This window comes from Coturnix japonica, chromosome 12 (genome assembly GCF_001577835.2).
Source record: "Coturnix japonica isolate 7356 chromosome 12, Coturnix japonica 2.1, whole genome shotgun sequence".
Taxonomy (NCBI): Eukaryota; Metazoa; Chordata; class Aves; order Galliformes; family Phasianidae; genus Coturnix; species Coturnix japonica.
Window position 1 is genome coordinate 4,642,029 of NC_029527.1, and position 27,978 is coordinate 4,670,006.

Here is a 27,978-nt window from a genome sequence, read left to right on the forward strand (position 1 = left end):
AGAAAACCTAAAATAGGCAAGGCTATGAAAGGGTATGACAAAGGGATAAAACAGGTACATTACACAGCAGGTAATAAAGCATCATTTTATATCTGCTACTGCAGCATTGGTTGGTTTTGAATGCACTCAGCAAAAGCTCACTGCAGGATTTCCTACAGCTTCAGCGAGGGTTGGATCAGCTCATGAAAACTTGAGCATTCTTCCCTGTATCATAAAGACACACAGAGCACAGGCAATATTTGCAAGGTGCTCAGCTGTACTTCTACTACTTGGAAATCACATTGGTAGCAGCTTCATCCCTGTGAGTTATTTCACTTTAAAAATCAGCTGTCTCTTTAAAGATGCATCAGAATGATAGCTTGGCCTCAGTGGGATTGCACTAGCAAGTCCAGAAGTATTGTCTGGCAGGCAGAACACATGGCTATTTTCTGTGTTATAGTATTACCAAGCTAGGATATAAATGGTGAGTGGGTGAGATAGTTTATGTTTCTCTCCCTGGTATGTCTTACTATATATATTAATGGAATAATATACAGCCCTGTGTCTGGTTGCTTCTTAAATTACTGGAACCATGGAACTATAGCAAGGTGGGAAATAGAGTTATTAAAATTAGGCATTTATTCACCTACTGATGGCTTCTTCCTTAGCCTGGCACCTGGTCTTTACAGTGGTGTGAAGCTGCTTTCCACACCAACTTCATACTGAATTTTATTTCAATAGAAGGGATCAAGATACCATTAAACTTCTAAAGCAAAGAAGACCATCTCTAAATCTGAACATATGTGCAGAGAGACAGAGTACATATTAATCTTTCTTTTTAATTAAATTGCTGCCTCTACAGCTGCATAACAGGAAAGCCTGTTCAAAACCTACAATTGCTTGCTATACTCGCACTTCAACAGAGTAACCCAAAATATCCTCAAATGTTCTGCCTGCAGTCCTGACTTACCCCTAATAAGATCCCTTTTGTCCTCTCTGAGTAATTTCTGAAGGCAGGTTTCAACATACTCTCAATTTCTGGCTTTTAACTTCTACTAGAAATACCAACAGTGGCTTTCTTTTTCAGCACAGATACCAGCAGGGACAGGAATCTCAAGGTATCAGATGGCCCCTGCAACAAGCAGTGTATTGTACCTGTTACCCTCTGTCCTCTGAAGGGATGGCATGCAGGTCCTGCAGCAAGACAGCCCCGTGCACACTGCTGCACCCCTTGAACTGCATCAGGGCTGTGGCTGTTGCAGGCAGAGCAATGAGGACAGCTCTGCCACAAACCCCCACCTCAATGCTGGCATGCTATTACTTACAGGAACAGTTTTATGACTTCCTTTGTTTCCAGTTGCTCAAACAGGGTTTAACTCACAATTCTACTCCAATTACTCCAGAGCTTTAGGAGATACCTTTGTTAAAAGCTTTAAGAAAAGATAAACAAATCAATCACCTTCATCAGCCATTTTTGAGTCCTTCCAAAGAATGAAAACAGAACAAGAAACCTCAACACACTCTTGATTAAATAGTGCTGTTTTGGCTTCCTTGGAATATATGTATATATTTCAAGTCTTGTGCAACTGTCCTTAATTATAATTTTGATGAATTTCCTGAATGGAAAGTAATACAATGTGCAATGAGGTGCACCACTTAAAAACAAAAGAAATCATTTTGGGGACTGCTACTACAACATGATAACACAAACATATTTTCTACCCTGAGTAGCAATGAGACAAACTTCCTCGTTGCACTGTTTGCTCACAGCCTTGTTGTGCTTCCAGCTCTTCCCAAGCTAACATATAGGCACCTCTCTTACACATCCTCCTTTTAAGTCCACACTAAGTGGTTTTTAATTATTAGTATTTTTATTATTATTATTTAGATAGGTAGGTGGCAGAGCAGCAACAATGAAGTACTTCAGAGCAGTTTCATGTTCAGCATTTCATAGCTACCCTGACAGCAGCTGCTTATATTCAGAGTAATAAATGCTTCACTTCCCAGATAGCCAGCACCACTGCAGAAGCCTTTGCTGAGCAAACTTGCACATTATCACCAGGAGATTAACCATAATTGCTGACAACAATCTAAATATGCAGACCATACTATAAACTGAGGCTGTAGGGCACTGTGACTGCTTAATGATATAGACAGAGTAAGGATTCCAGATTTCCTTCTTGCCTTCATGATTAATTCCATCAGATCACAGATACAAAACAATGCAGCAGTTCTAAGCCAACAGTACTAATTTTGCCTGCATCCAGAAACCCCTATTTGCCATTTTTTCTAGTTTAACCATTTCAAACATATTGTTCTGTGCTCTGAGTCTCTGGCAGCCATGCCTTTAAGATGTCCCAAGATTGCTCAGTGTGCTGCTATAAGCACCCATTATTCTTACACACTACCATTAGAGTTTCTCTTCTGAAATAAAACCCAAGTCCCTACAAGTGCAGCACACAGCAATATCCAAACCACATTTGTCTTGAGCCCAGCATTAGAATGTTTCCTGTCTCGCAGTCATTGATTATCTCTTGTTTGTGTACCAATAACCCTGCAGAAGAGAATGCCAGAGAGGAAGATAAATTCACATCTCACCCCTCCTACCTACTTAAGGAGCCAGAAAAATGATTTGGTGGTACTCAAAGAGGAAATCCTCAGAAGAGACTAATGACTTCCCCTTTGATTGCAACCCTTTTACAATCCATCATACTGACTGGTAGATATAGGGCTTCACAGTTAAACCTGCTGGCAACCAGCTGCACTGCAGACAGGATTCACACACAGTCCTGCAGCAGAGACAGTTCTCACCCAGGGAATTACAGCCTGCTTGCATCAGTGCCTTCAAAGCAGCTTTCCCTGGGATCACAGACCCTGGCATAGGACTGTAAATGAGAACAGTCAGATGTACCCTGTATTTAAAGTCACTAGAACAACCCTTAGAAGCCAGATCATCAAATCATGGAATGGCTGAGATTGTAAGGAACCTTCACAATCATTGAGATCCAACCTCTGCCATGGGTTGGGTTGTCAGCTTCTGGAGCAGGCTGCTCAAGGCTCCCTCCAACCTGGCTTTGAATTCACTAGAAAACTTACATATTGAAACACTTCATCCTAAAGCAACTGATCCCAAAGCAAATCTGGGGATTCTATGGGCTCCAGTCTTGTCAGCACAAGTTGCATGTGCTGTGATGTGCATGGAGAGCAGAGATCCATCTCCAGAGCCCCAGGGAGACAAATGGAGTGGTCCTTAGGCTTTAGTGTGGGCAGCTCCTGACCTTAGATAGAAACACAGCTATTGATTTTCATCTCCAGCTAGACAGAGGTTTTAAAATTCACATTTTTGGATCTAAATCTCACCTCCCCGTGCTCCACTTAAAACACTCCAAACTGATACTCAGCTCCTTCACAGGAGCAGTGCAAGCATTAAGCAGAGATGTTTGCAGTGCAGTTTGGCAGATGTCACATATGCCACAGCAGACAAAGTTCTCAAGAGACCCAGATGACCCAGGCTTTAAAAATTAAACCATGCGTCTTAACAGGGTAGTTACCCTAAAGTCACATCTCTCATGTGCCTCACAATGCTTAGAAAACAAACAGATAGGAATGAATCAAAACAAACTCCTTGTAAAAACAGATATGCTTCCATATCCGTGAGCTATGAAATTGACATTACGATGTTCTTGTTAGCTTTTCATACTTACTTTATAACCTGTTAATGACTTATGGTTTAATTACCTGATTATTATATTGTAAATCAGGCAAGATTATTCACATCTCATGCAAACATCAAGGTTTAATAAGAATATAAAGGACAAACAAGTAAAACTAGAGAAGCCAACAGTGGGAAATCTTTGCAAGCTAATGAAGTGAAAACACAGTGCTAGTAAACTGGCTGCACTGGAAATTATCTTAACGTGCAGCATCAAACAAAAAGCCAGATGGCGCTGCTTTCGTTAGGCAACAGGTTACTGATGGCTTACACGTACATGTACTCCTGGAAATAGGAACCGAATGAGAAACAGAAAGCGTTAGCAGTGTATTTATGATGGGCTGCCACAAAAATACCAACACTGAGCTGTGTTTCCACAGGCACCAGGAGCAGTGTAACTGCAGAGGGGAAGGAGTGGCTAAAGCTCACATGTGGAATAAAAGCATCTGCAAGTTCTGCCAAATGTGCTCAGCACTTTCAGGCCTAAGCTGATTAAAAAAAATCAGCTTATGTATCGTATTCTATGGCTTCAGTCCAGCCTCATCTGTAGGCTGATCATTAACCCCATCTCAAAGCTGCTGAGCACCTTTATGTCAGTTTTAACAGCAATGCAAAGGACTTACAGGGTTTCTAAAACATGTGCTCTGGTTCAGCCACAAGCTACTGGGCAAACTAAGTCGTGCTGTGTGACGTTCAAGCAAAAGGATCAGAGTGAAGATTTCTGGCCTTGAAATGTACATTTCAGGCTGGAATTTAATCAGTCTATTCCTTTCAGTGATTGCTACTTCAACAGTAGAATTTTTATGGTCTTGTTCTTTTCTTATTTACACTCTTGTTGACAAACTGTGTAGGGATGTTCAGATTCACACCTGCACAAAACCTGGCATTTTGAAGGGATGCACTATCCCCCCCTGTCTATAGATAATCTGCCGCCCTTTCTAATACAGGAGGCTTTCTTTTTCATTAAACTCATTGTCCTGTAAAGCAGCACCGACAATGCGTCATCTCTGACCCATCACTGAGCCACATATTTGGTGAAAAAAGTTAAAACCAACCTTTCAAAGATAAATGTTACGGTCACTTTTAAATAATACTCCATCTATTTAATGTAATAAAATCTATTTTAAAAGAATTTTAGGATAAGAAATTTCTGCTGGGAGGAAACGAGTCTCTCAGGAAAGAATGTCAGCAATTTTTATAAAGCACACATTGTTGCTTCCTGAGTCAGGCTAGGGGAGCACAGCCACCTGCAAACACAGTTTGTAAGTCACAGGCTGACCTGCACTGTGAACCCTATGCTGGTTTCCAGCTGATTTGTGGCAGTGCCACCGCTTTGGACTCTGTTCAGATGGAACCTGGCCAGTTCTGGAGCCCTCCTTAGCACCTACAGCTCCCCCCCACCATGGCCAGCTAAGGGCACCAGCACCTCTTGTCCCCAGACTCATACTGCCAGGCACAGCCCAGCTGGCATCCATAGGACAGCCGTGCTAGCTGCTAAAACAAACGGCACAAAGCACTTCATGTCATGCTCACAGCTGTTTGTACAAAGCCGAATAGAGCAGATAAGATGTTTGTTTGAGTGTGCAGCCAATTTTCTGTACTGTGAATACAATGCTCTGCACAGAAATGCGCCTGAAGGACCGCAAGCCCAGAGGAAGTCAGCGCTACAGTGCGGAAGAGATGTTTACGTAACAGAGAGCATTTGCTCTTCACTGAGAGAATGAACTGCCTTTCATTTCTAAATGAATCAGAGGGAGCCCAAAAGAGGATTGTTGAGTCGCATATCCTGGGTCAGATCATTTTCACAGACTCCAGACGTCCATATTTTCACGCTAAAGCATTTGTGTAGGTTCTTCAGCCTATTTCTAGGTAGGAGCTTACTCATTTCCTCTTGGCTTGGGTTCAGCAATGCTTGAAGACTTGTTTCCCAAAAGGCCTGTTTCAAGCACACGAGTGCCAAGCAAGTCGGCACATCTGAAGTAAAAGAATTTTTTAAATGATTACTTTCACAGATTTTCAGTCCAAAATGAACAAACACGATTGCTAAATCTCATCTTCTGCATAACATTGGCCAGAATTGTGGATTTATGCATTAAGTCCAGAAGCAACTTCATGTGAATAAGCTAGAAGTAATTCCAGAACTCACTGGCTCCTTGAAGGACACCAGCTAGCATCATGCATGCCTTGCTCTTCAGCCTTCCTTCATTTCTCGTAGTAGTTCAGAATACTCACACCACTTTCAGAACTTCAGCGTTGTCATCACCATGCTTGTATCTTGGCTCCTGAGGGCTGCCAGGCAGGCTCCTACAACTTACACTACTCCAGAGCACTTTCAGCAACTTGCAATGTACTTTGCTTGTTATTAATTGGACCTGAGAGGAGAGAATTCGATAAATGTCCTTACCGCTGCTTTACAGAAAGGTCATTGATCACTTGTTGTTGGGTTTTCCTGTTTATAGATTGCTTGTTTACTTAGGGAGAAACTGTTTGCTTGCTTTTAAGTGGCAGAGAATTAGTTACCTGCCTACAATACAGAAAATGCCCCTCTGTCATGCTAGTATTAGGCACACACAAATGTAAACTCCACAGAAAATAGGTATCTATTGAAGAGAAAAGGTATGCAACAGGTCAGATCTAAATTATGTATCATGACCACTGGACACAAAATAAACTACAGAAGATTAGTTTGCAGTGTCAGTTACATCCTGGATATGTCCAACAGCAGAGAAATAACATACAGGCATCATTCAAAATAGAAAAAAAATCACCATTTTCATATATATTATGAAGTTATTTTAAGCAGATTGCCTCAGACATAAAAGAAGAAGAGTGATTTTAGAGTGATAAATGGAATTTGCAGGGAATTTTGCAGTTCTATTGCAAAGCAAGAGATTTGTCAGGCCATGCAGATCTCCTTCTTTTTTCTTCAGTGTAATGTTTTGTTTTGTTTTTTTAATCCACTCAACTTCATTTTTTCCATGAAAATAAAAGGCAGGACAAATCTCTTGCTTGCCTTTACATGGAGAATATCTGCACTGCATCCTGGCATGCCGTTCACAGACAGCATCATGGAAACTCCTTTTGGTCTATCCTCTCCCTGAACAGTTCACTTACACAAAGAGCAAGGATCAGGCTGGTGGTTGGATCAGTGGAGCACAAACAACTAAGCATATCATCCAGGTGAAAACAGAAGAAAAAAGAGTAAGACTCTTCCCTAGACTTGGTAGGAGTCATGCTCAAGGAAGAGATCAGATACTAGGAATAGCTATTTCTTTACAGTTCATTTAAGCTTGTGGGGAAAAGGCGGGCGTATTTCATAAACTAAGCATTACATACACAATTTATTTTTAATGTTAATTCTAGAAGACCAGTTTTTTGGAGAATAAAATGTGATTTTTGGTGGGGAAATGCAAGTTTTTGGAGGAATAACAGGAAACCAAAAAAGGAAGAAACAGCACAAAATAATGTGCTTTTACCCCAAATAGTTGCAATGATACAATACAAATCCACCCCTTCCCAAAAGATAAACTAACCACGTCTTTCAAGAGAGAAAGCCTTTTTTTTTTGCTGAGGATAGCTGACAGAGCAAGGAAATAAAATTTCATGAACATAATAAATCTACAAGCCAGTAAAACAAAGCAGGACATGCTGATGGAGGCAGTTCTATCTGATATCAAACACCATTTCTTAAGTCACAACCTCTCCATTCATGTCAGTTAACTCAGGCTGCCTCATTTCTTCAGTACCAGCACTGTCCTTAAACCTTTCCCTCATTTTACTTCATTGAATGGCTGGTCTGTTTTCCTCATAGAGCAATCATCCCAAAAGCCACTTAGTTTACTTAAACTTGTGCTCTAGTGCAGAAGTACCACTTTGCAGAATGACTTGTTTTAATAGTGACCACAGACAGCAGGCAGCACCATGTATGTATTATTCTGGGCTTCCTTATACTCTGTCTTTGGACACATAAAGGTACTTGCTCAGGGAAAATGAAGGCCTCACTTAAAAGAAATATATATACATATATATATATATATATATATATACATATGCTGCCACAAAACTGTGCAATTTTAGCAACAATACAAAATGCTGTTCTCTCTGGTTAGGCTTCATTAGTATTCTAACATTGTTTCACACCTGTCACATAGAGTACTTCTGAAACAAAACCAAAACTGTTATCCATGACCTATGGCTCAAGAACCAAATACAGACTGCAACAACCACATTGCAAAGATGGAGAACAACACATCTTTTTTGTCTTAAAAACCACCATCCAGGTTCCAATGGCGGTTGTTACAGTGGTCCCAAGGACCCTCTCTGCAGTCTCCAGTACCCGCTCTGTAATGCTCACTAAAATTCCTGACTCAGACCCATGTGATGACACTTGCAGAGTTCTCATTTTATAATGACTATGCTCAAATCGACACAAACAAGAAAGACCTACCACATAGTTTTGTCACCACACAGCTGCAGACTGATCGCTTCACCAGCCTATTAACTCCTCTGCCACCAGCTTGAGTCTGCAGCTATTTTTCCATATGGATCACAACAAAACATGATGGTTATTATTATTAATCCAGCAAAACTAACTCAAAGGCTGGGTAACAGGAAAAAGTGTTCAAGTTTATTGTTAAAATTGACACTGAGCTGATGAGCACAACAATATAAAGATGCAAGGCAGAATCGACTGTTTCAGACCATACATGAATGCTGGCTCTCAGGTATTTTCAGACTCAGGCTAAGCTGTTTCTCTGTTCCAGCAGGATTACACCCATTTCCTAAAGGCCAACAACAGGTTCTGTTTGCATAAATCTCTTCAGTTCACACCTGTGCAATACAAATGTGAGATAGGATGGATATCTTCTGTTCCAAGATACCTTCCATTCCTAAATGACACCTCCAGAATGCAGACCCTTAATTTTTAGGCTTAATGGCAGAATATTTTTATCAGGGTCAATGAAACCTCTACAACTACCAATAGAAATGATCAAAATTCTATTTCTCTCCCCAAATAAGTGTTTTCCAGCCCGCTGTTCTAAAGAGAAGCACAGAGGGCTGCAAGGAATCAAGATGGATGAAGGCTTCTTAGAAAGTCCAGTTCAATAATTCCAATTGAAGACAGTAACTTGTAACTGCATGCTTCATCAAGGGGATTTTCTAAGAAGAAAATTAATTATTAATTCAAGGCGTTTCTGAGAACAGTTGAACTGGAAACTTATTTGACCTTTAGCATTAAGATTGGAAATCCATCTTGTGCTTAGGCTGTGATCACCTACATCTAGTTGTCTGTATGCTCTTCCATGAAATCTAAAAGTGAATTCAGCTGATAGTTAATGCCTGTTTTAACTAAAAAATTAAGGTCAGCTGAAAAACAAAAGTCAACAGTGAGGAGACATTACACTTCAATGCTGACATGAACATGAATTTTGGAATTCCACTGTAGGAAGTTGAAAGGACAAGAAAAATCACAAAGACTCATACAATGTTAAGACCATCACCACAGTTCCACCCTTCCATTTCTCAGTAATGCTTTCATATTAGATGAAGCATAACCACCTATTGCATGAGGAAAACTGCAGTGATATGGCATGCAATGTTTGATGTGGCACAACACCCCTACATCTGCATTTTAAGGCAGACACACAGCAGGGCACGCTGCTGTTCAAGACCTCACATACATCTTCTGTCCAAAGATGCACACATGCACAACTGAGCTTCCTGCTCTCCTTGCAGCTGGGGCACTGTCTCAGAGCACATTTGTGAGGCTCAGATTAAGGACCAATTCCCAAGCACACACCTGATGTAAAGCGAAAGCAGCCAAGTGCCCAGACCTCTTTTTGCAAATGCAACGTGTTCCTAAGCATAGGCCAAACAGCTCTCTATTAATCACACCAAGCAACGCAGCCAGGTCTTCCTTCTATAGAAGTTACTTCTGCCGAAATCCCATGCTGATGATCGAGGAGCAGAAAGTAATGCTTCCATATAATAAGTATATAAGTATGGTATAGCTGGAGCAGGGTCTATACTTCGTTTTTGGTATGTGTTTGTTTATATTCTGTATAGTATGTTTCAGCACTATTCAGGGACTGAACTGAACCCCGTGAGAACAGTCTGTAACACAGACGACTCGGAAGGTGTTAACCTAAGGGGTACATCGTACTCCAGACTCTGGCACAAACCACCGGAGAGCATTTTCAGCTCAGATGAGCATCAGGCTGCCAGCCCTGCTGCGTACTAAAGAAGGAATCGTTCTCAGCCCCACAGCCGGAGCTGCCTGGCTCCCGATAGCACTAAGTGCGCACCGAAGCCGGAGCAGCCCAGCCCCGGGGCGGTGTGTGCGCGGTGCGGGCCGTCCCTCCTCTCCGCTGCCGGAAACTTTCTCTCTTAACCGCGGCCAGAGGGGGGAGCCGATACAAAAAGGGTTCTCAGAGGTTGCGAGCAGCAGCCTCTGAGGCCTCCGCTGCTCCGCTCAGGGAGCTGAGATGGATTCCAGCGGCGAGACCCACGAGCTGAACGGGCGGGCGGAGGGAGCGGAGCCGGCGGTGGTCGAGCGGGTAGGGACCGAGGCGGGGGGTGGGACGAGCGGGCTGCTGCAAGCTCAGCACGGCAGCAGCTGCCCTGGGGCTGTCAGTGCGGAACGTGGGAGCTGCCGGCGATCCCGGAGGCTGTTATTGCAATCCGGAGCTCCCCTTTTAGCGGGGTGCTGTGCACGCCTCCCATTTTGCCTTGGATCAAAGACAGGCCTGGGAAAGATTGGAAAACCCTTTTCAGGCCTGGCACGGTGGCTGCAGAGCTCCTGCGTGGGCCGGCGCCCAGCTCATCAGATGTCCTCCTAGCTAAAATCTCGGTACAGAGACAGATTTCTGATGGGGTTTTTGATAAGGCAGGAGGGAATGGCTTTAAACTAAAAGAGGAGCCTGAGCTGCTGGGCTCGGGGCTGGTTGATCTTTAAGTCCCTTCCAACCGAAGCCATTCTGCGCTCTTATGATTTCTGCCTGGGAGGGTTTTCCTGCAGGAGCTGAGCTGCCCATGCCTGTTTGCATGCAGTAATCCACATTCAAACAAGGGAAAGCACAGCTTTTCACTGCTCCATGCAGTCAAAACATGCCTAGAGATGTGCACTGGAAAGCATTTCATCCCATATTATGTTTACATGTAAAGGGTATTTTCCAAGCGTGCTACTTTCCTAAAACACCAAGCGGCTAAAAGAGCATCTTTCATGTCCTTTTGAAAGAGCCCAAACTCTGAAAAGCTTCTCTCATTCTCACTCACCAAGGGCTGCCACACAGGAACAGCTGCACCAAACCACTACCCGCATTACTGGCTGGTCACAGGTGGTTGCAAGACTGTGCCTTCCCTTCCTGGAGGCTTTACAGGCCTGGACAACAGACCAGAAAAATAGCAAACAGTCTGGTTTTAATAAATCCTGGAAAGTATCTAAAAAGAAACAAGGTCAGTATGCGCAGATCAAACTGCTGGCCTTTAAGCCACTGACTTCTCAGAATTTGCATTTATTTTTTAACACCCAGACCGAGGATTGCATCACAAGTTCATGTAATGGGGATTTTATCTTGGTCTGTTCTAAAAATTTTTCATGACTTTCCTGTTTTGCTTCATTTCCAGTTGCGTGCAATTATTGTTTCACTAGAGTTTTCCCATAAAAGCTGTGCAAGAATAAGCAGGGAGAGTTCATATTGTGTTATGCATACTCTCTATTTAGCACTTCAGAGAACTTCCCAAACTACTTCATTTTCTCAAATATATATTAAGAAATTATACGCACAAGATGAAACAGGACAGATTGCTTAAAAAACAAGTTTTGAGGAGTAGATACCATAAGAATATGATCAAATCCAGAATTCACACAAACAATTACAGGGCCTCGACCTGCAGTGACTGGAGCTGAAAGTGTTTAAGTGCCTGCTGTGAGGAGAGCTTGCCAGTATCTCTGGTAGCCCTGAAGTTCATAATGCCCATCCTAGTATCTGCCCTGCCCTCAAAATATATTCTCTTGCACATCATTCTCTCAGTGAATTCCTCTTATGCTATAGCTGATACAAAATGCAGGTACCTTTGGAGCAAAAAATGGCTTAGTTACCTTCAAAGCAGGGTAGAAGCACAATAATTGCATTGTTAGCTCACTGCAGTTCCAAATGAGGGGTCACATTCATTCTAGATTTGATTTATTTTAACTCAGTCATTAACTTGGATAATATTTTTCACCAACTGTCATGGTTTTAGAAAGAAGTTGGGCATTTCTTCCTGTGCTGGCTTGGCACACCTCAGTGACTAATGGGAATAATTACAGTTGGAAGCTGTGCTCGCCTTTTGTGCAAAGGATTTGTTCAATGCCAATAGTAACTGTTTTTTTATGCTCCTGTGTTTGCTTCCTTTGTTCATACCCCGTATCAAAACAGTCCAGGAGCTGCTTTGCTGTGAAAACTAGCACAGTTTGGCCTTCCCATGATGGCAAGAAATGCCAGTGGAAATAGTTACAGGTCTGTGGGAAAAAAAGTGAACAACTATCGGATGGTTAAAGAGAACAGCTGTGGAATATTTGGTTTCTGTAATAGTCACATTGTAGCTGAAAACGTATTCAAGTTGGTATATGAATTCCTAAGTTACTTTGGGACTTGTCAGCTTCTTGGCATTGTAGCACAAGTAACAAATCTCAAATTTCTAAGAACTTGTAATAATCATCCTGCACGTGGAATGAAATTGTGTATTCCTATATGCTACAGTGTACTTCCAATGTAATCTCCCGTTGTGGTGCTAGCCTCACAAGTAAGCAGCTGGGACAAACAAGCAGTGCCTTGGCAACATAAGACAGGCAGCCCACTGCCCAGTGATGAGCTCCTGTTCAGTTTGCTCTACAGACAAATCTCATTTATAACTTGCTTCAAAGACATCAGGTGTGCTGATCACTGATGTCATCTAATGAGCAAAAATACTCTCACTTGGTCCTGGAAACAACACAGCTTTAAGAAAACAGTGCTCTGCCCTGAGCTAACATGTCTGTACCTTTCCCTTCTATTCATACAAGGTTTTTAAAACTCAAGAATTAACACAGTTACCACTTGTTAGCTTTTGTTGTATTTTCATTTTCTGTTTTCCATATACAGTGTGGCTCTTCTTCAATATAGGCTTTTAAAGGCGCTAGGAAGCTGAACACAGGCTGAAGTGTTACTTTGTTTGTTTTGGTTTTTAATATACGTTTTCTAAATGACCTGCAACCACACTGCCTCCAGACGTGACTGCAGCAGCCTCCCAAGCTGGGTAGTGCTGTATTAGGCTGGTACTTGAACAGACAGATCACCCCCAAATGGAATTCCTATGGGAAACGTCACTGATGATTCAGCACCAGATTTAGGGATTTTTTTATGAGTCAGTGCTAAGTTGAACAAGTGCTCTAATGTTTTGCTGGGGGGAAAGAAATCACATCTTCCCAAGGAGGTGTACACAGGATCTAATATTCCACTGTATGACTGGCACAACTGAAAATATTTGCCTTGGGAGAATGTGTTTTTTTATGTGTATGTAGAATATTTTTCCCTATTTTTTTCTATATCTAAAAATTATTTGAAACGAAGGGGAAGTCTGATTTCAGTGGCCACATCTTGACCTGTTGAATTTCTGCTGTGTAGATGACAGACACTGGGACAGAAATTCTACTTCTGTCAGCATTACTGAATAACTCTATAAAGTCAGTGGTTCAGTTTTGCAACAGCAGGGTTAGCTTTGGAAGGAATAAACTTAAAAGCTCTGAAACTGTGTTTTGTTTCAGTTCTACGTAATTTCTTTTATGTCTGACCCTTCTTTGATATAACTGGAACTTTGTGCTAAATGTTTTCTGCTTATTTTTAATTAGAATATTTCAAAACACAGTAAAGAACCATTCACTGTGAGATCTCCATGACTCAGCCTTATATTTTGCACAGCCTTGTTATTACTTAGCAACTTTCCATCATTTGAAAATTGGGACTGTCCCTAAACACAAGCATTTCTGGATTTGCAACATCACAGAGTGAGTTTCCTGAGGTTCTACTGGCCAACAACCAGACCAAAAGTTCATCCCGTCTCATTTTAAAGCAAGGCTGATTGGCTTCTAAGTGCATAAAAACTGCCCTACAATTGCAGTAATCACTAACCTAGAGTAGGAAGAAGACTGCATACTGAATTAGTGCATGCCAAGGAATATGAAGACTGCTTCAGAGTAAATGTACTCAAAGGCAAAAGGAGGTGTCACTCATCAGAAGCACAGGTCTTAGAAACCTTATCCTTAATATATAAATGATAATCGGTGCTATCCACCCAATAATCCCGAATAAAACCGTGGCCTTCCAGTGTTTAACAAACACATTCCACTGCAAAATGATTTAAAATTACAATACTGTGAGTGCCCGTACTCACACTAAAATAAGTATTTGTACTTTATAAGAACCAGACAGGACAATGGGCCTGACATGCAAATCACACAGAGCTTTGTGTCCCACAGTCCCATATGCTGCTAGGCAGCTACCATGACCATTGCTAGTTAAGGCCATACCTATGACTTAAAGTATGCCTGTAGGAAATGGAATGTTTGCCTGGCTAACTGCAACATAAGTGTTCTAGGTTATTAAATAATAATAATAATAATAATAATAATAAAAGGTAACCAGTCCTGTGCTACTGCAACTACTTGCTAATTTCATTCACAAGAACAGTCTCACAAACTTCAATGTTCAGTGCAAATCTCAGTCTTAGCTTGGAAACTTCCAGGTCCTATCAGTTCAAGCAATATTTTACAAATTAACACACATGAGAAAGACTTTCTTAACATAATCCCTTTAAGAAAACATGCATATGATGGAAAAAAAATAAAAAATCAAGCAGCTAAGTGAAGTACCTGGGATATACCTGGGTATATCCCAAAAGGAGAGAGATGAATTCTCAAGGTTTGCACTCACATTTTATCTTTCTTCCCACGTTCATTGGACACTGACAGAAACAAACAGAACTAAGCTTTAAAATATTCAGTTTTCACTGAGTACTTGGACTACTTCAGCAGTCACTAGTGTTTGATAAACACCCTGTTCAGCAAGCAGCCAAATAAACTGTCACATGAAGCAATTTACTGCTGTAATAGAAATGTGAATCCTTTAACAGGTCGCTGTATTTAACAAAGATACTTTATGATTTGTTCTCAAGGCTTTCCATTTTCAGCACTGTTTCCTTCCTGTTAAATCACCAGGTGTGCCTTAGAACTGATTCAAACTCAGCATATAAGGACATCTACCTCAGTGCCGTGTTTATTTTTAAATAAACACAGTGAATAAACCCTTTCTGTATTTCAGGGGGACTCAGTTATTCTGGGTGTGCCATTAAGGCAACAAGTGAAGCAAAGCAAAGTCTGTACCCACACAGTTGTCAGTAAGATGATGTATCGTAAAACTCAATTCCCAGCGCGAAGAAGTAAACATGAGCTTTGTTTTTATGGAAGGAGAAAGCACCAGCTTCTGGTGTAGCATCCTGGCATCACCCCAGCAGTGCTCCAGACAAGTCAGGGAGCTGACTGCCCTGTGAGCACCGAGTGCTGCTACTGCCCAGAGACAGAGCAGCTGCACACAGCTCTTGTGCATGCACCTGTGAACGAGTGCTACCTTTCCTTGGACTCATTTGGCAACACAAAGCATAGTGATCAGTTCATCTGTACCAGGCAGTTGCTATGATTACATCACAACTGAAACAGGTCACGGGACTCCCCTTACACAGCACACGTGCTGTTCTGCCAAGTGGCAACTGCACATCTCACAAGGAATCTGCAGTAGTTTCACTCTCCCTGCATCCCAGCAGGTGACAGTAGCACAGTAACTGCCACTCAGTGCTGCCATATGGCACCTTCCCAAAACCACAAAGTCATATAACAGCACATGTAATTTCTGTCATGCAGGACTATCATTAACCAGGGGTTAAGGCAGCGGCTCTCCTTTCATTGCCTGTCTATATATTGCCATGCAACATGTTGTCGATTGTTAAAAACTGCTGCCAAAGTACTGCCTGCATTTGTTTTGATCCTTTGGGCAGCTGCCTTCAAGTTCTCCCCTAAGTCCATGCTAATTTGCATTCTTTTGGTTTCATGGTTTTCTGTCACGAGGCAGGAGACTTCATTTCTTTAAAAAAAAAGGGGAACAACCATTTCTGGAGCTTCCATGATTGCACACCATTCTTCCAAGCACAAAGCACAGCCAAGGACACTCCATGCCACAGACCTGGGATTTCTGCCCTCCCTGCACCCAGCTCCCACTGCGCCTGGTCTGCTGGCAGCACTGCTGGCTGGAAGCCTCCTCACAGAGTAAAATGTCATCTGTTAGACTCATACATAGTAAAGAGCTGACCTGGGATGCTAGAAGTACAAAGTTTTACTTTCTTTTTGCTAAAGTCTTCTCTGCTTATCAGAGTTCAGAGGTGACCCAGCTTTTGCTTCCATAGCAGTTCAAATGCCATTGGTTGCTGTGTGCTGGTTGGCCATGCAGAAAAGGGATTAACAGACTACAAAGTCCTGACTGCACAGCCACATACTTGCCCCGGAAAAGAAAGAGCTGGCATTCTGCTGACTGCACAGGAAGAGCCCAGTGTCTCATAAAGGCAACTAAAAGGAAGATGTAGGCCAGACTGTTTATTCTTCAATAGAACTTTTCTTAAAGTAGTCCCATTCCTATGTAGAGTGAAAGCTGTTATCAGTTCTCTACCAGCACAACTCCTGCTGCAGCCTGCTTCCATCAGGATTAAGACTGGAGCATAGCTACCCAAACAATCTTTGCCTATGTTACATATTGAAGCCTGTAAGCTCAAGGAATAATTTAGAGGTTTCGTTGTTTGTTTCTGATCAGGAAATAGTTAATCAGCTACTAGACATCAGAAAATATAATTACCTCTATTAAGAAGTCACTGCAAAATAGATTCTGACACTGGCTAAGAAGAGTTTCTTTTGAACTCATGCCCAGAAGTCAGGTTTTGCTGTTCCACATGTAATTCCCCACCCTGTCTTACACATTGTGTAAGACAAGAATGAAGTGTGTTAATCTTTTATTCTGTGCAATTCATAGTCAAAAAATCTTAGTCTGGATTTTTCTAGTGAGCACTGCCAGTGTATCTTCCATGCTGCTCTAGGTAATGAAATGAGCATCCTCACCTGTTGTTTGGCTTGTGGCAGCGTTATACGAGGAGCAAACACTAACTCTAAATATCCCAATGCTAGAGCAGCTATGTGGGGCTGGGAGCAGAGAGAGGAGACTGCTTGGGAAGAGGAAAGGTGACGAACTGGAGGACAGACCCTCCCCAATCACATAAATTTCACTTCTAGGCTGCAGAACACAGTCAAAAGCAAACTCTTAACTAGTCCTTCCCCACTGAAGCTGGTATCAGTTTCAGAGCCATTCTCTGAACAGTGGAAGAGTAAACAAGCCATCTGCATGAAGCTACGGTTACACGGTTTAATTCCCTCTGCAAAAAAGAAGTCTGCTGCTGTCCCATGATATTTTTCTCTCAGTAAAATATTTAGACTGTGGTTGGTTACAGCATGTCCGGTGAAAATAGGTCAAGTTGGGCATTTGAACGCCCTGGAAAAACTGGGAGTGTGTTTGCTCTATGTATCAATATCTATCCTTTTAATAAAATGCTTTTAAGTCTGGTCAGTGGCAAACTTGGCTCTGGAGATGGAAATTTGATGGTTATTAGAGCCACTAAAGAGAGCAATCTAAGGGCGTTTTCTGCATTTCTCTTTAAAAAGAAATTTCCCTCACTGTATTTTCTGGCAAGCACAACATACTTGTGCAGTAAAAACATCTCTCAGAAGCAGGTTGGAAGCAGTCAGACAAAATAAAGTGGTATTTGAATATTATTTTTATAAAGTCTACAAGTAAGATCCATAAGAGTAATATCCTAACCTGTCTGGAGACTGCAGAAGAGCAGCACCTCACCTTCCTTTAACTAAGAGTTAGGCTTCCACATCGAGCCTAGTTACCTAAGCTGCATCTAAGCCATGGGGAATTAGGAACCACAGGAAACAGGCTGCCAAATTTCAGGTTAGGTCACCTGAATCGTCATCAGGAAATGCTCATTTTATCCATCTCTTCAGATTAACCAGCCCTGGTTTTGCCCTGCAGTAGGTTGGTTTTTTTCCTATTTGTTTGCTCAGGAATTCAAAGGCCTGTGCTGATGGGATAAGGGAAAAAAATACCCTTGTAATTGGGCAATGCTTGGCAACCACGAATCATACGATATTTCATCAGAAACTGTTGTCTGTATAAGGAGCTGGACGGTGGCATGGCAGAACCAGAACCAGGAGGAAAAGAGGTCAAGCGAAGCTCATACTGTGGCCAACTCCCACATAATCCTTAAAATGAGGCTCAGGACTAATGAAAAAACTAGGCAGATGTGCAGTGTCCAGTGAGTGTGAATTTAATAAATATCTGTGGTTTTAAGTATGTCTTTGGGAGTTTCTTCCTCCCAACCTTACTCAGCGCTAACTTTTCTTATGGTAGAAACAATGATTAGAGCGATCTCTGACTCTCCGCACTAATTACAATAGATATGAATAACATTTTTTTTCTTCTCTTACTTTTAGTACAGACCGTCACAGTGGTTTCAGAGAAATGGGCCTATGAATATCAACCACTACGCAAACAAGAAGAGTGCTGCAGAGAGCATGCTGGACATTGCACTGCTGATGGCCAATGCATCGCAGCTGAAAGCTGTGATTGAGCAAGGACCTTCTTTTTCATTTTATATGCCTCTTATTGTTCTTATCAGCCTGTCGCTCACAATGCAAGTTATAGTGGGAGTACTCCTGATATTCCTTGGTATGTAACAAATGCAAGAACCCTGATGTGTATTTTTCTTATAGAATGCAACCTGAGAAAAGAGGTTCTCCATTCATTTTTAAGACTTGTTGTGTTTGAAAGCCTTGACATCAGAACTGATCTTTTCTTTTAAGACTGTAGAAACATTTCAACCAAAGGAATAAGGGCAGCTTTATATGTAATCTTCAGTTTTGATTACCATCATCAAATTCATTTGCCAAGAGACTGAATATTCCTCTTTTCAGAAAGTCTAAAGGAGGAAGGAACCTGATGAAATACCATAAAAGAAACATTAGTAGGTCAGTTACGATCATGCAGTCTGCCCAGTTTCATAAGACAGTTTTTGGCAAGACTTGTTACTTAATCTTATGACCAAGATATATTTATTCCATATCTGTCATAGCGTAAGTGATATAAGAATGTATTGTGAATATAGAACTTTAGAACAGAAATGATGATTGGATTGTCCATCTTCACACTGGTGTTTTATATTATCATCATCAGCTTGCTTGCATTTTTGCCATCAAGTCAAAGCTTTGGTAACACATGCTAAAAAAATTTGGTTTTAAATTTAGGGTATTATTCAAAGCATCTGAAACCCCCAGGGAAGGAATAATAGAAATGTACTTAATGATGATTTTTCAAACCCATGTTAAACTACAACTAAAAAGAAAGATAGGTTTTCTTTCTTGGGTAGATGCAAGAATTTACCCAAAGAGCATTCCATGACATTGGTCAAAACAACGACATGAAATATCAAAATACAGTCCAAACAGCTTCCTTAGCCTATGAATACTACAAAGCAGTAAGCCAGCATTCACATAGAGCATTTACTAAGTTATATGGGCCACCTTGGGCATTCTGATGCTCTGTCAGTGTTCCCATTTCACAGCTGAACAGCTTTGTGTTCAAGGAGGAAGTTCCCAGGAAATGGGGATACATCTGGCTTGTAACATTGATGTGCTGCTGACATGGCTTTTTTTTTGTTTGTTTGTTTTACTCTTACGAAAGAGACTGAGAACATCTGCCTCTGCATTTGGCAGAGTTGGCACGAGGGCAAAACCCAGGTACTTGGCACAGAGGAGATTCCAGAAAGGGACTAGAAAAAGTAATCTCGTGGTATTGGGGAGTGTGGTGAGAGTCATGGAAAACAAGAACAGCAACGGCCACTTATCTGTATCTTGGTTGAAGGCATCTCCCTGGTGGTTGTGTTAGTTGTTTACAGCCTAAAAGCCTGCTTAAGGACTCATTTATCATTTCTGCCAGGCTGAATTCCAATTCCAATTACCAGACTGGCTTCCTTCTCAGTAATTTCTTTGACAAAGTGAGCAAAAAAAATAAAAAAAGGTGCAGAATAACCCCAATTCCAAAGCTGTGCTGCGATGTGGTTCACAGACTGATTCATGAATAGGGAGGTGCATTAGGAGCCCAGCCTGGGCTCTGCACTCAGCAGTGGCTCTATGTCTGGGGCTCTGAGAGCACCAAAGTCACACAGTATGTTGTTGGGGTAACTTTTGTGGAACATACTGTTTTGCTAAGCTCAAAAGGTACTGAGGATAGGAAGTGGGCATGAAGGTACGAAGATAAAGGCATTGCAGCAATAGCTTGCTTTCCACAGTGTGTGTTTAGTAGTTTTGGCCTACAGAACTATTTGCTATTGCCTTAAGCCCTCTTAGAAAGGGCACACAAGTCCCAGCAGAAGTCCAAATCATCACCCAGTTTCTTACCTAGAGACAGTTTTATCCCAGGAGCTACAAGTTCTCACTGTTCTTTACTAGGGATTAAAAGCTTTTTCTCCTTCAAAACAGCATTTTTGAAGGCAGCATTAAAGCCCTACCTTTGAGCCCTGACAAAGAAGGCAGGCGAATGTTTTATGTAACACCAATAGGCCCTTTTCCTCTTAGAGCTCCCAATTCAGCCCATGGTTCTCTCCTAGCTTTTATGAAGACTTCCTCCCATTTGACTTTCTGATTGAAGACAGCTCTTCCAGAAAGACACACCAAGACAGTTGTGAGCCTGAAATAAGGGGTGCTCATAATCTTCTCTGTGAAAAAGGAAGTGTTGGAAATTCCCTCTCAGACTGAAGCAGCACTGAGACTACAACTCCTCCAAAGAGCCTTTATGTCCTTCTACAATCACGTGTGCAGAATACATAGCTTAAAAAACTGCAACTAATTAACCAAAATTGGTATTTTGAGGAACATTCAAAGTTGTCCCTGAGAGTGATTTGGCAGTCCTAGCATTTGAAAATAAGAGTAAAGCATGTGTTTGAAATAGTAGAGTTGGCATGAAATGGTAGTATTCTAATCCCACTGCGAAACATAGAGAATAGCTGATTGTTTTTGCAAACAGTATCATCTGAAGTACTGCAGAAGCAGAGATAGGATTGCTGCAATCCTGCTTCAGAATTTAGAGCCCCACCTCAACTACTAAGGACTACTTCTGTAGTCCTTATTCAAACAAAGGCACAGCTTTGGAAGTGGCAGTTCCCCTTCAAGCATGATTTCTTTTAACTCACAAAACATGTTAGGCCATTAGTGCCTTTTTATTAGTTTTAAAGCTAGCCAGCTGTCTGAAATGTCTTTTCTACATACTTAAGGATTAATGTTCCATTTCATTTATTCTGCTTCATTCACATGAAAGCACCGGATTCTTTAGCGGCACTATTAGGATGCAAATCTCCACATAGCTCCAAACTCCTTACTAACACATAGAAAATCATTTTCAGGTTCAAATATCGCTGAGCTTAAGTTATTCCACATCAACACAGGTGTGTAGTAGCTTAAGCTGTTAAAGTTGTTCCCTCACACTGTTTGTCAGTGTTTTGACCACCCTGCCCAACTGTACAGCATCAGCAAACAGAATTTGAACAGGTGCCCAGAATTCCTTCAGACCAAACCAGCATTAGACTTCCTAATTGGAGACACCAAGGGAATCTGGCTGTTAATGCTTCCACATCCTGGATGTGTTTGCCACCACTTTACTTAACTGATTCACATAGTGAGGAAGCCCTGATTCTGTGGCTAAGTTCCTCAGTGTTGACAGGGACATTATATTAAAAACAAAATCTACTTCACACAGCAGAGCTGCAAGCATGTGTATGCACCTATCATTATAAAAAACAGCCAGTTTTATTTATGTTGCTGAAAGAACCTGTCAGGTATAAGCTCCTCCCTGTGGGAGAACAGAGGCAGAGAAAAATCTTGGTTTTTCACATTAAAATAGTCAAGCCCCCCCATTCTTATTTGCCTTAAACAAGCACGTTTTAGCCTGTCAAGTCTGTTATCAGTTCAGTGCAGTTTATCTCTGTGTTTTCGCAAGGCCTGGAATCAAAGCTTAAGCTAAATTAACAGTATCTCCCTTGTGTGGTCCTCCCTATCTTCTAGTAGCAGTTTAACCAAAGAACTGCAAGAAGCAGAGAAAAACATTTAGACAGCTGGTGCTGCAGCTACACTGGTCTGAAACCTTCCTCTGTGTAATAGATACTGCTTTCTGAAAGGAATCAGTGCAAAAACTGGAGAGGGAAAAAGCTGTACAGATGGGGAAGGGCACCAGTACAAAGACATCCAGCATCTGTAAGGAGAGAGGGCTGTCTGGGAAGGGCCTGGAGCGTTTAACTGTGGGAAATGTACTTTTATTCCATCCCATCAGGGCTTCAAGCTTCAAAACTGAAATTATTTTTAAAGGTTTGAAATCTAGCTTTGTTGCAGACTTTAAGAGATCAAGAACTCAGAAGGTTCCTTGTAATGTTGTGCATGGCTTTGTGCAGCCACAGAGATTAGATGCTAATTACTGGAGGCTATTAGGCGCCTTGTGATTAAAGATCTTCTCCTTAGCGCTTTTACTGACAGTGCAAAATCATCCTTCCCTTTTAAGTATGAGTGCTGCAAATAGCCCCATGTAAGAAATTCTTTAACTACATGAATAATGAAGACTTTTATTCTGGATTTTGAAATATTCATATACTCAAATCTCTCTTTTCTCCTTTCTCTTTGAAGTAAAATATGACCTTAACAACCCTGCAAAACATGGTAAGCTGGATTTCCTCAACAACCTTGCAACTGGACTTGTATTCATTATAGTTGTTGTGAACATTTTCATCACTGCCTTTGGAGTTCAGAAGCCTGGTGCCAAATCAGACTAAAAGCAGGGAGTACAAGGTGAGTATGGGCTCTGTGCCATAAGACAGAGGGATGTAGCACACAAGAACACATTGCCCACCATAACATAACTTGAAAAACAGCAGCGAGTTTCCCTCTATTATTCCAGACTTTATAGATAAATGAGCTGTCTTCAGACTGCTGCAAAAGCAGAAGCTATGCTATAATAACAGCAGGAGTTCCCTGCATTTGTAAACGCAGAGTTCAAAAGTTGACAGCAGTGCCTAACTTTGCCAGGGACCCCATGTGTTTGTCACAGATAGGAAGTGACACGGCCTTCCTTCTGGCTTAACCACTCCTTTTTCTCATTGCTGACTAAACCAATCAGGAAAATAATAATATATTGCTTCCTCTAAATGTCTTTTTCTTTTTTTTTGGAAGGAAAATTCTGCAATGTATGGCACCCAGTCTGTTAGGAGTACTGAACTCTTAGTCTTTAGCCAGTAAACTGCTAGGTCTGATAAATCCAACATACAGTAGTAGACTTCATCAAAGCCCTTCAGTTCCTATGCAGACAATGAGATTTCTCCTTCCTCCCAAGTTGCAGTTTTTTGTTTATGGGAAATTCAGCCCAAAGATGGACGCTATTTGATATGTGGACATAAGGATAAATAGAGGAACTGTGAGAATCAAACTGCATGTTTTCCTGGTGTCATGAACAATTCAAGAAGTGAATCTAAATTGTAGGCTTGTAACCCAAGAAACGCTACAGTCCAACATCTGCCTTTAAAATAGCACTGCTCAGTCAGCACAGGCCAACATTGCTCTGTCTCTGTCTTACAAATCTCCAAATTGCCTTCAGGGGACCTCCTGAAGGAGTTGCTTGATTCTCCTGGCAAGTCTTGGTACTTTGGCCAAGCCTGTAACATCGTGTGTTTGAGTGAACTTCCAGATTAAGTCCTCTCAAGATACTACCTGCTATACAAAAGCAGCTCAAGGCCTTACTCTGAGACTTTCAAAACACATTCTGCTGGTATTAACACCTTACATGAAAAGCAAATTGCCCTTAAATCTCTAAGCTCACTCAGTCAAAAAATAAAGTATGAGGCATTAAAACCTATTAGTCTGAAGAGGAACAACAGCAGAAAGCTATAAGAACGAAAATCAGACAAGAATCTGTTGGGATGCTGAGCAGGATGGGGAGCTAGGACAAAGAGTCTGCTTTCACCAAGACCTGTGTGGTTCTGGCATTGAAATGGGATAGTTTAATTGCAACTCCTGGCCATCTTTTCTACAACTATTAGGATTTAGTTCTAATTGCAAATGCATGGATTCTCTGAGACATTACCAAAGAGATAGGTGGAACATCCATCTCAGCAGCACTCATAAAGACAGCACTGAACTCTAGCCACAAATTTACACTGACAAACTCAAGAACAATAGGGTGAAAAATGACTGGAATTTCAGGTGTCTTCACAAGACAAAACACAGAACTCAGTATCAAAGGGCTTTAAGTAACCCTGCAGCTCAACAGTTACAGACTGATGGAGAGCTCTGTGCACTACAGGCCAGTTCAGCTGGGGAAGCATTAATGCACATTAATTCTGCATGAGGCTGGGTTCTGAACATCACTATGCATGAGCTGTATGAATGTGCAGAGTACTTCCCCCTGAAAATTTTGCCAGCTGTCCATGGACTTTGTCTCCTTCACACACAGCTGAGTTGTACAGAAGCACCAGTGAGTTTGTGGGCTCCTTCCGTAATCCATATAGTCTCAATCCAAAGGATGTTGTGGTCTAATTATGAGTAGGCCTGTGGAATCAGCTGCTAGGAAGCTATACTTTAGATGGGATTTCAGCCTCATTTCTACTACACACACTTATGAAAAGAGAACTTAATTTCCCCCTCTAAGGTAAATTTGTCATTTACTTTGTTTCCTGAACCACTATCATCTCAGTATCTTTGTTTCTTGTTTCAGAGATCTGAAGCATTCATTCTTCCATAGATGCCACTTGCACTTGGGCCAGCTACACTTGGACACATTAAGAAAAGAATATGAAGAAGCCAGACACACAGAACAGCCTTCTCAGGATTCCAACAAGCAACACACCTGTGTGCCTTGAGCTTTCCAATGTGTTAACACTTAAATTGTTTGGCACCTACGGAAAGAGTGCTTTTGACCCATAGGACATTGCTTTTCTGGGGACTGGCATTTCAATTTATAAATCATTTTTTCAGAAGAGTGGCATAAACAGGCATCAACTGATGGCACTTCACACATTTCAGGACTTCCCATTTCTGTGCCTTTTGCTTTTGCAGTGACTTGATATTTACACGGCGATAAGAAACTGCAGGCCTCCAGTCTGGCATGTTCCCATTGTCCTTCATTTCACTCACTTGGCACCTATGCTGTCCATAGCACAGCAGTTTTCCCTTCCATTTTTCCCAACATAGCCGTGTCTTGTTTCCTCTCCCAGTTCCATTCTTTAACTAAAGCAGTAGACTATCTTTTGGCCAGTTATTCCTTACAGGTAGTCCTGCATTCTTTTTCTTCATCTCTGGACCACAGTTAAAGCTCTCTGCTGTGTGCACAAACAGACAGACAACCTCATTGCTCTATTACTTACTGCTACACTCCATGTTCTGAGGATTAGATGTACTTCTGGAAACCTTATCAAATTAGATACACATTCTGTGTCCAGCTGGAAAACTAGAGGATACAGGGTAAACTTAATCTGCTAAACTGGTGCAGAGAGCCTGCCTGCAGTTCTAGAAGGAAGCTCATGACTTGCTTTATCCTCTTTGAGATAGCAAGTGCTGCAGCTGTTTTTATGAGTTAATGGCTAAAATAACTTTAAATACATATATACGCATATCTTTCAGGTTATTACCTGCTGGCTCAGGGACTGACACTTGTTCTAAATACACTATTGCAAGTAATGGTGTTTAAAAAAAATTGTGGCAATTTTTTACACTTCCAAAGAATCACATCTGCAGTCAGAAAGTCCTGCTTTACTACATCATGCTTTCTTGTAGTTGCAGATTTGTTCTAATACATTTCCTTACAATTAAGTATTAAATGCTATCTTGCACATATTAATAGAAGTTTGTCTTCCATGTATCTCATCTCATTTCTCTTTAATTATGTTCCAAGCTCCATTGATGTACCACATCTTCATTACATGCTCTATAGCAGTTACTGACAAGAAACAAATCAGAAACTTGTCCGCTAGTAATAAAATAGGCTACATTCCTTTTGATTTTTCTGTTGCTTTCGACTTCACACGTATTTAACCAGTATTTGGCAAACAATGGTTTGAATTATGTGCACTGTACAAATTTAAGCGTAGCTCCAAACAAGTACTGAATGAGGCATTTGGGACCTCACGACTGTTTTGTTTTTCCTTCTTTAATACAAACCAGTCAACTGTTTATACGTACTTGTTGCAGTGCTGTACTGCAGTGAACTGACTGGCCACACAGCAGTACAGGAAACCTTAAACATTTTTCTATCTTGGGAAGATGTGATTGTAGGCAGTGACCCAATGTGTTTTTGGCACTTAATGCTTTAACGTTCCGATTTGTCCTTACTGCTCTAAAAGCAGATGCAGACAAAAGCTCTACTGATGCATACTCTGTTTATATGTGGTGATGATATGGCCTGGTTTTGAACGGAGCTTTCCATTCCTGCCACACTTGTTGCCGCAAACGTCCCTCTTGTGCGCTGAAGCACATGAGAGCAGCCTGATAGGGCTGCAGCACAGATGTATCAGGAAGACAAGGCACGGCAGCAAGGCTCTCTATCCTATCTCCCCAACCAGCTGCGCTGTAGAAATGAAAAAATAAGTGTGTGCAGAGCACTGGGGTGCAAACATTCACCATGTGATGATATGATTCCAGTGGACCCTTCCAAGACAATTTTTGGGACACAGAAGAGGAAGAGAAAAATACTTAATGTTGAATGCATTGCTGAGTGCCAAGGGCTGACCTGCATTAAGGGGGAGATGCCTGCTGACTTGGAGTCTTCTGGAACCAGGCTTAGCACAAGAAATCCTTCAGTCACCCTGAGCTGCAACTGCAACAGCAAAACAGGGATGACTGCAACTTCAGAAGGCCTGATTTCTTCTAATCCTGACACGTGAAAGCCTGATCCTAAGGTCATCCATCTCTGCTGGACATCAACAGTATTCACCTTACAAACAGACATTTGGGGTGTTTGTTTGCTTTTAAAAATAAAATTAAGAAGGATATTGGTTTATTACTACATGTTTTGTTGTGCTTACGTAAAATATGGAACATCTCTTCAGACACGCAATCTGGGTTTTAAGTCTCTGCAGCCTTTAGAGGTCATGTATCTTTTATCAGACAAAAGTATAAATAATTAAATCTTGCGATTACCATTTTTTAACATTAGGTACTTATTTAAAATCCTAGTATGCATTTCTGAGGGACAGCAAACAAATACATCAGTTTGAATGGTTCTTTGGTTTACTGTGTTTTTCCAGAGTTCTTGGTTGTAGGCAAACATTGCACTTAAAAAGAGGTCATCAATAATAAAGCGAAATGAATCTTCACTGCCTCTCTCAGGAAACAGTTCATGCCAGGTCATCTATTTACTTGTTTCATAAGCTGCTGGGCAGCATAAGAATTACACATGCCGCTCTGGTGGTTCTCATTAGTCCCTCAGCATCAAGGCCTGACAACACTGAAGTTTTCAGCACAGACGTATTTACTTTAGGGGACAACAACAGTTATTTACTGAAAGTGACCTGCAAGCATTTGTTTCCTAAAGCATGTCACTAGCTGACAGTTGAATAGAATAGGCTGATCTAGCAATATAATCCTGGTCACTGCTTCCCTTGGCCATCACACAGGAGGTTTTGGCCACTTAATTTATCCAAACACTTTATCCCATTTCTGCTACATCTTCCCGCAATCTGCACCACTAGCAGGATGTGTGCAGGACGAGGGACGCAGCTCTCTGCCAGCAGCTGTCACTGCACAGTGCTCAGAGGGGTACTACATGTTACAATAAAAAGCTCAGATAGAGACATTACAACATCCAGCATTCAAAGATTCACAAAAAAGTTGTCAGCAAAGAGCAGTAGGACCCAAAAAGCTATGCATGTTTTCCTTATTTGCTAGCTTACGAGAGTTGATGGCGCTACAGTGTGATCTGTAAAACCACAGGAGAACAGGCTCATTGGAAACACGCTTCCATACTGGAGGCCATTGGGCAAGAAGAAGCTGGTGGTGGACATTCATACACATAACTCAGCTCTGATAACCTTCACACTTAACACCGCTCCTTTAAAATGAACCTGCAGACCTCCCTCAGGTT

At 41.5% G+C, this 27,978-nt stretch overlaps 1 protein-coding gene and 1 long non-coding RNA gene across 2 annotated transcripts in view; one reads left to right on the forward strand and one right to left on the reverse strand.

Annotated features, from left to right (window-relative positions):
• The window catches only part of LOC107319724, a 39,500-nt gene that overhangs the window by 10,244 nt on the left and 1,278 nt on the right, over positions 1–27,978 (reverse strand). The window lies entirely within an intron of this gene.
• NINJ1 (ninjurin 1) lies at positions 10,023–27,035 on the forward strand. The gene is made up of 4 exons (XM_015874827.2): positions 10,023–10,248; positions 18,303–18,537; positions 22,536–22,697; positions 24,616–27,035. The coding sequence occupies exons 1-3, from the start codon at positions 10,177–10,179 to the stop codon at positions 22,679–22,681; spliced, it is 453 nt and encodes a 150-aa protein (XP_015730313.1). The 5' UTR covers positions 10,023–10,176; the 3' UTR covers positions 22,682–22,697; positions 24,616–27,035.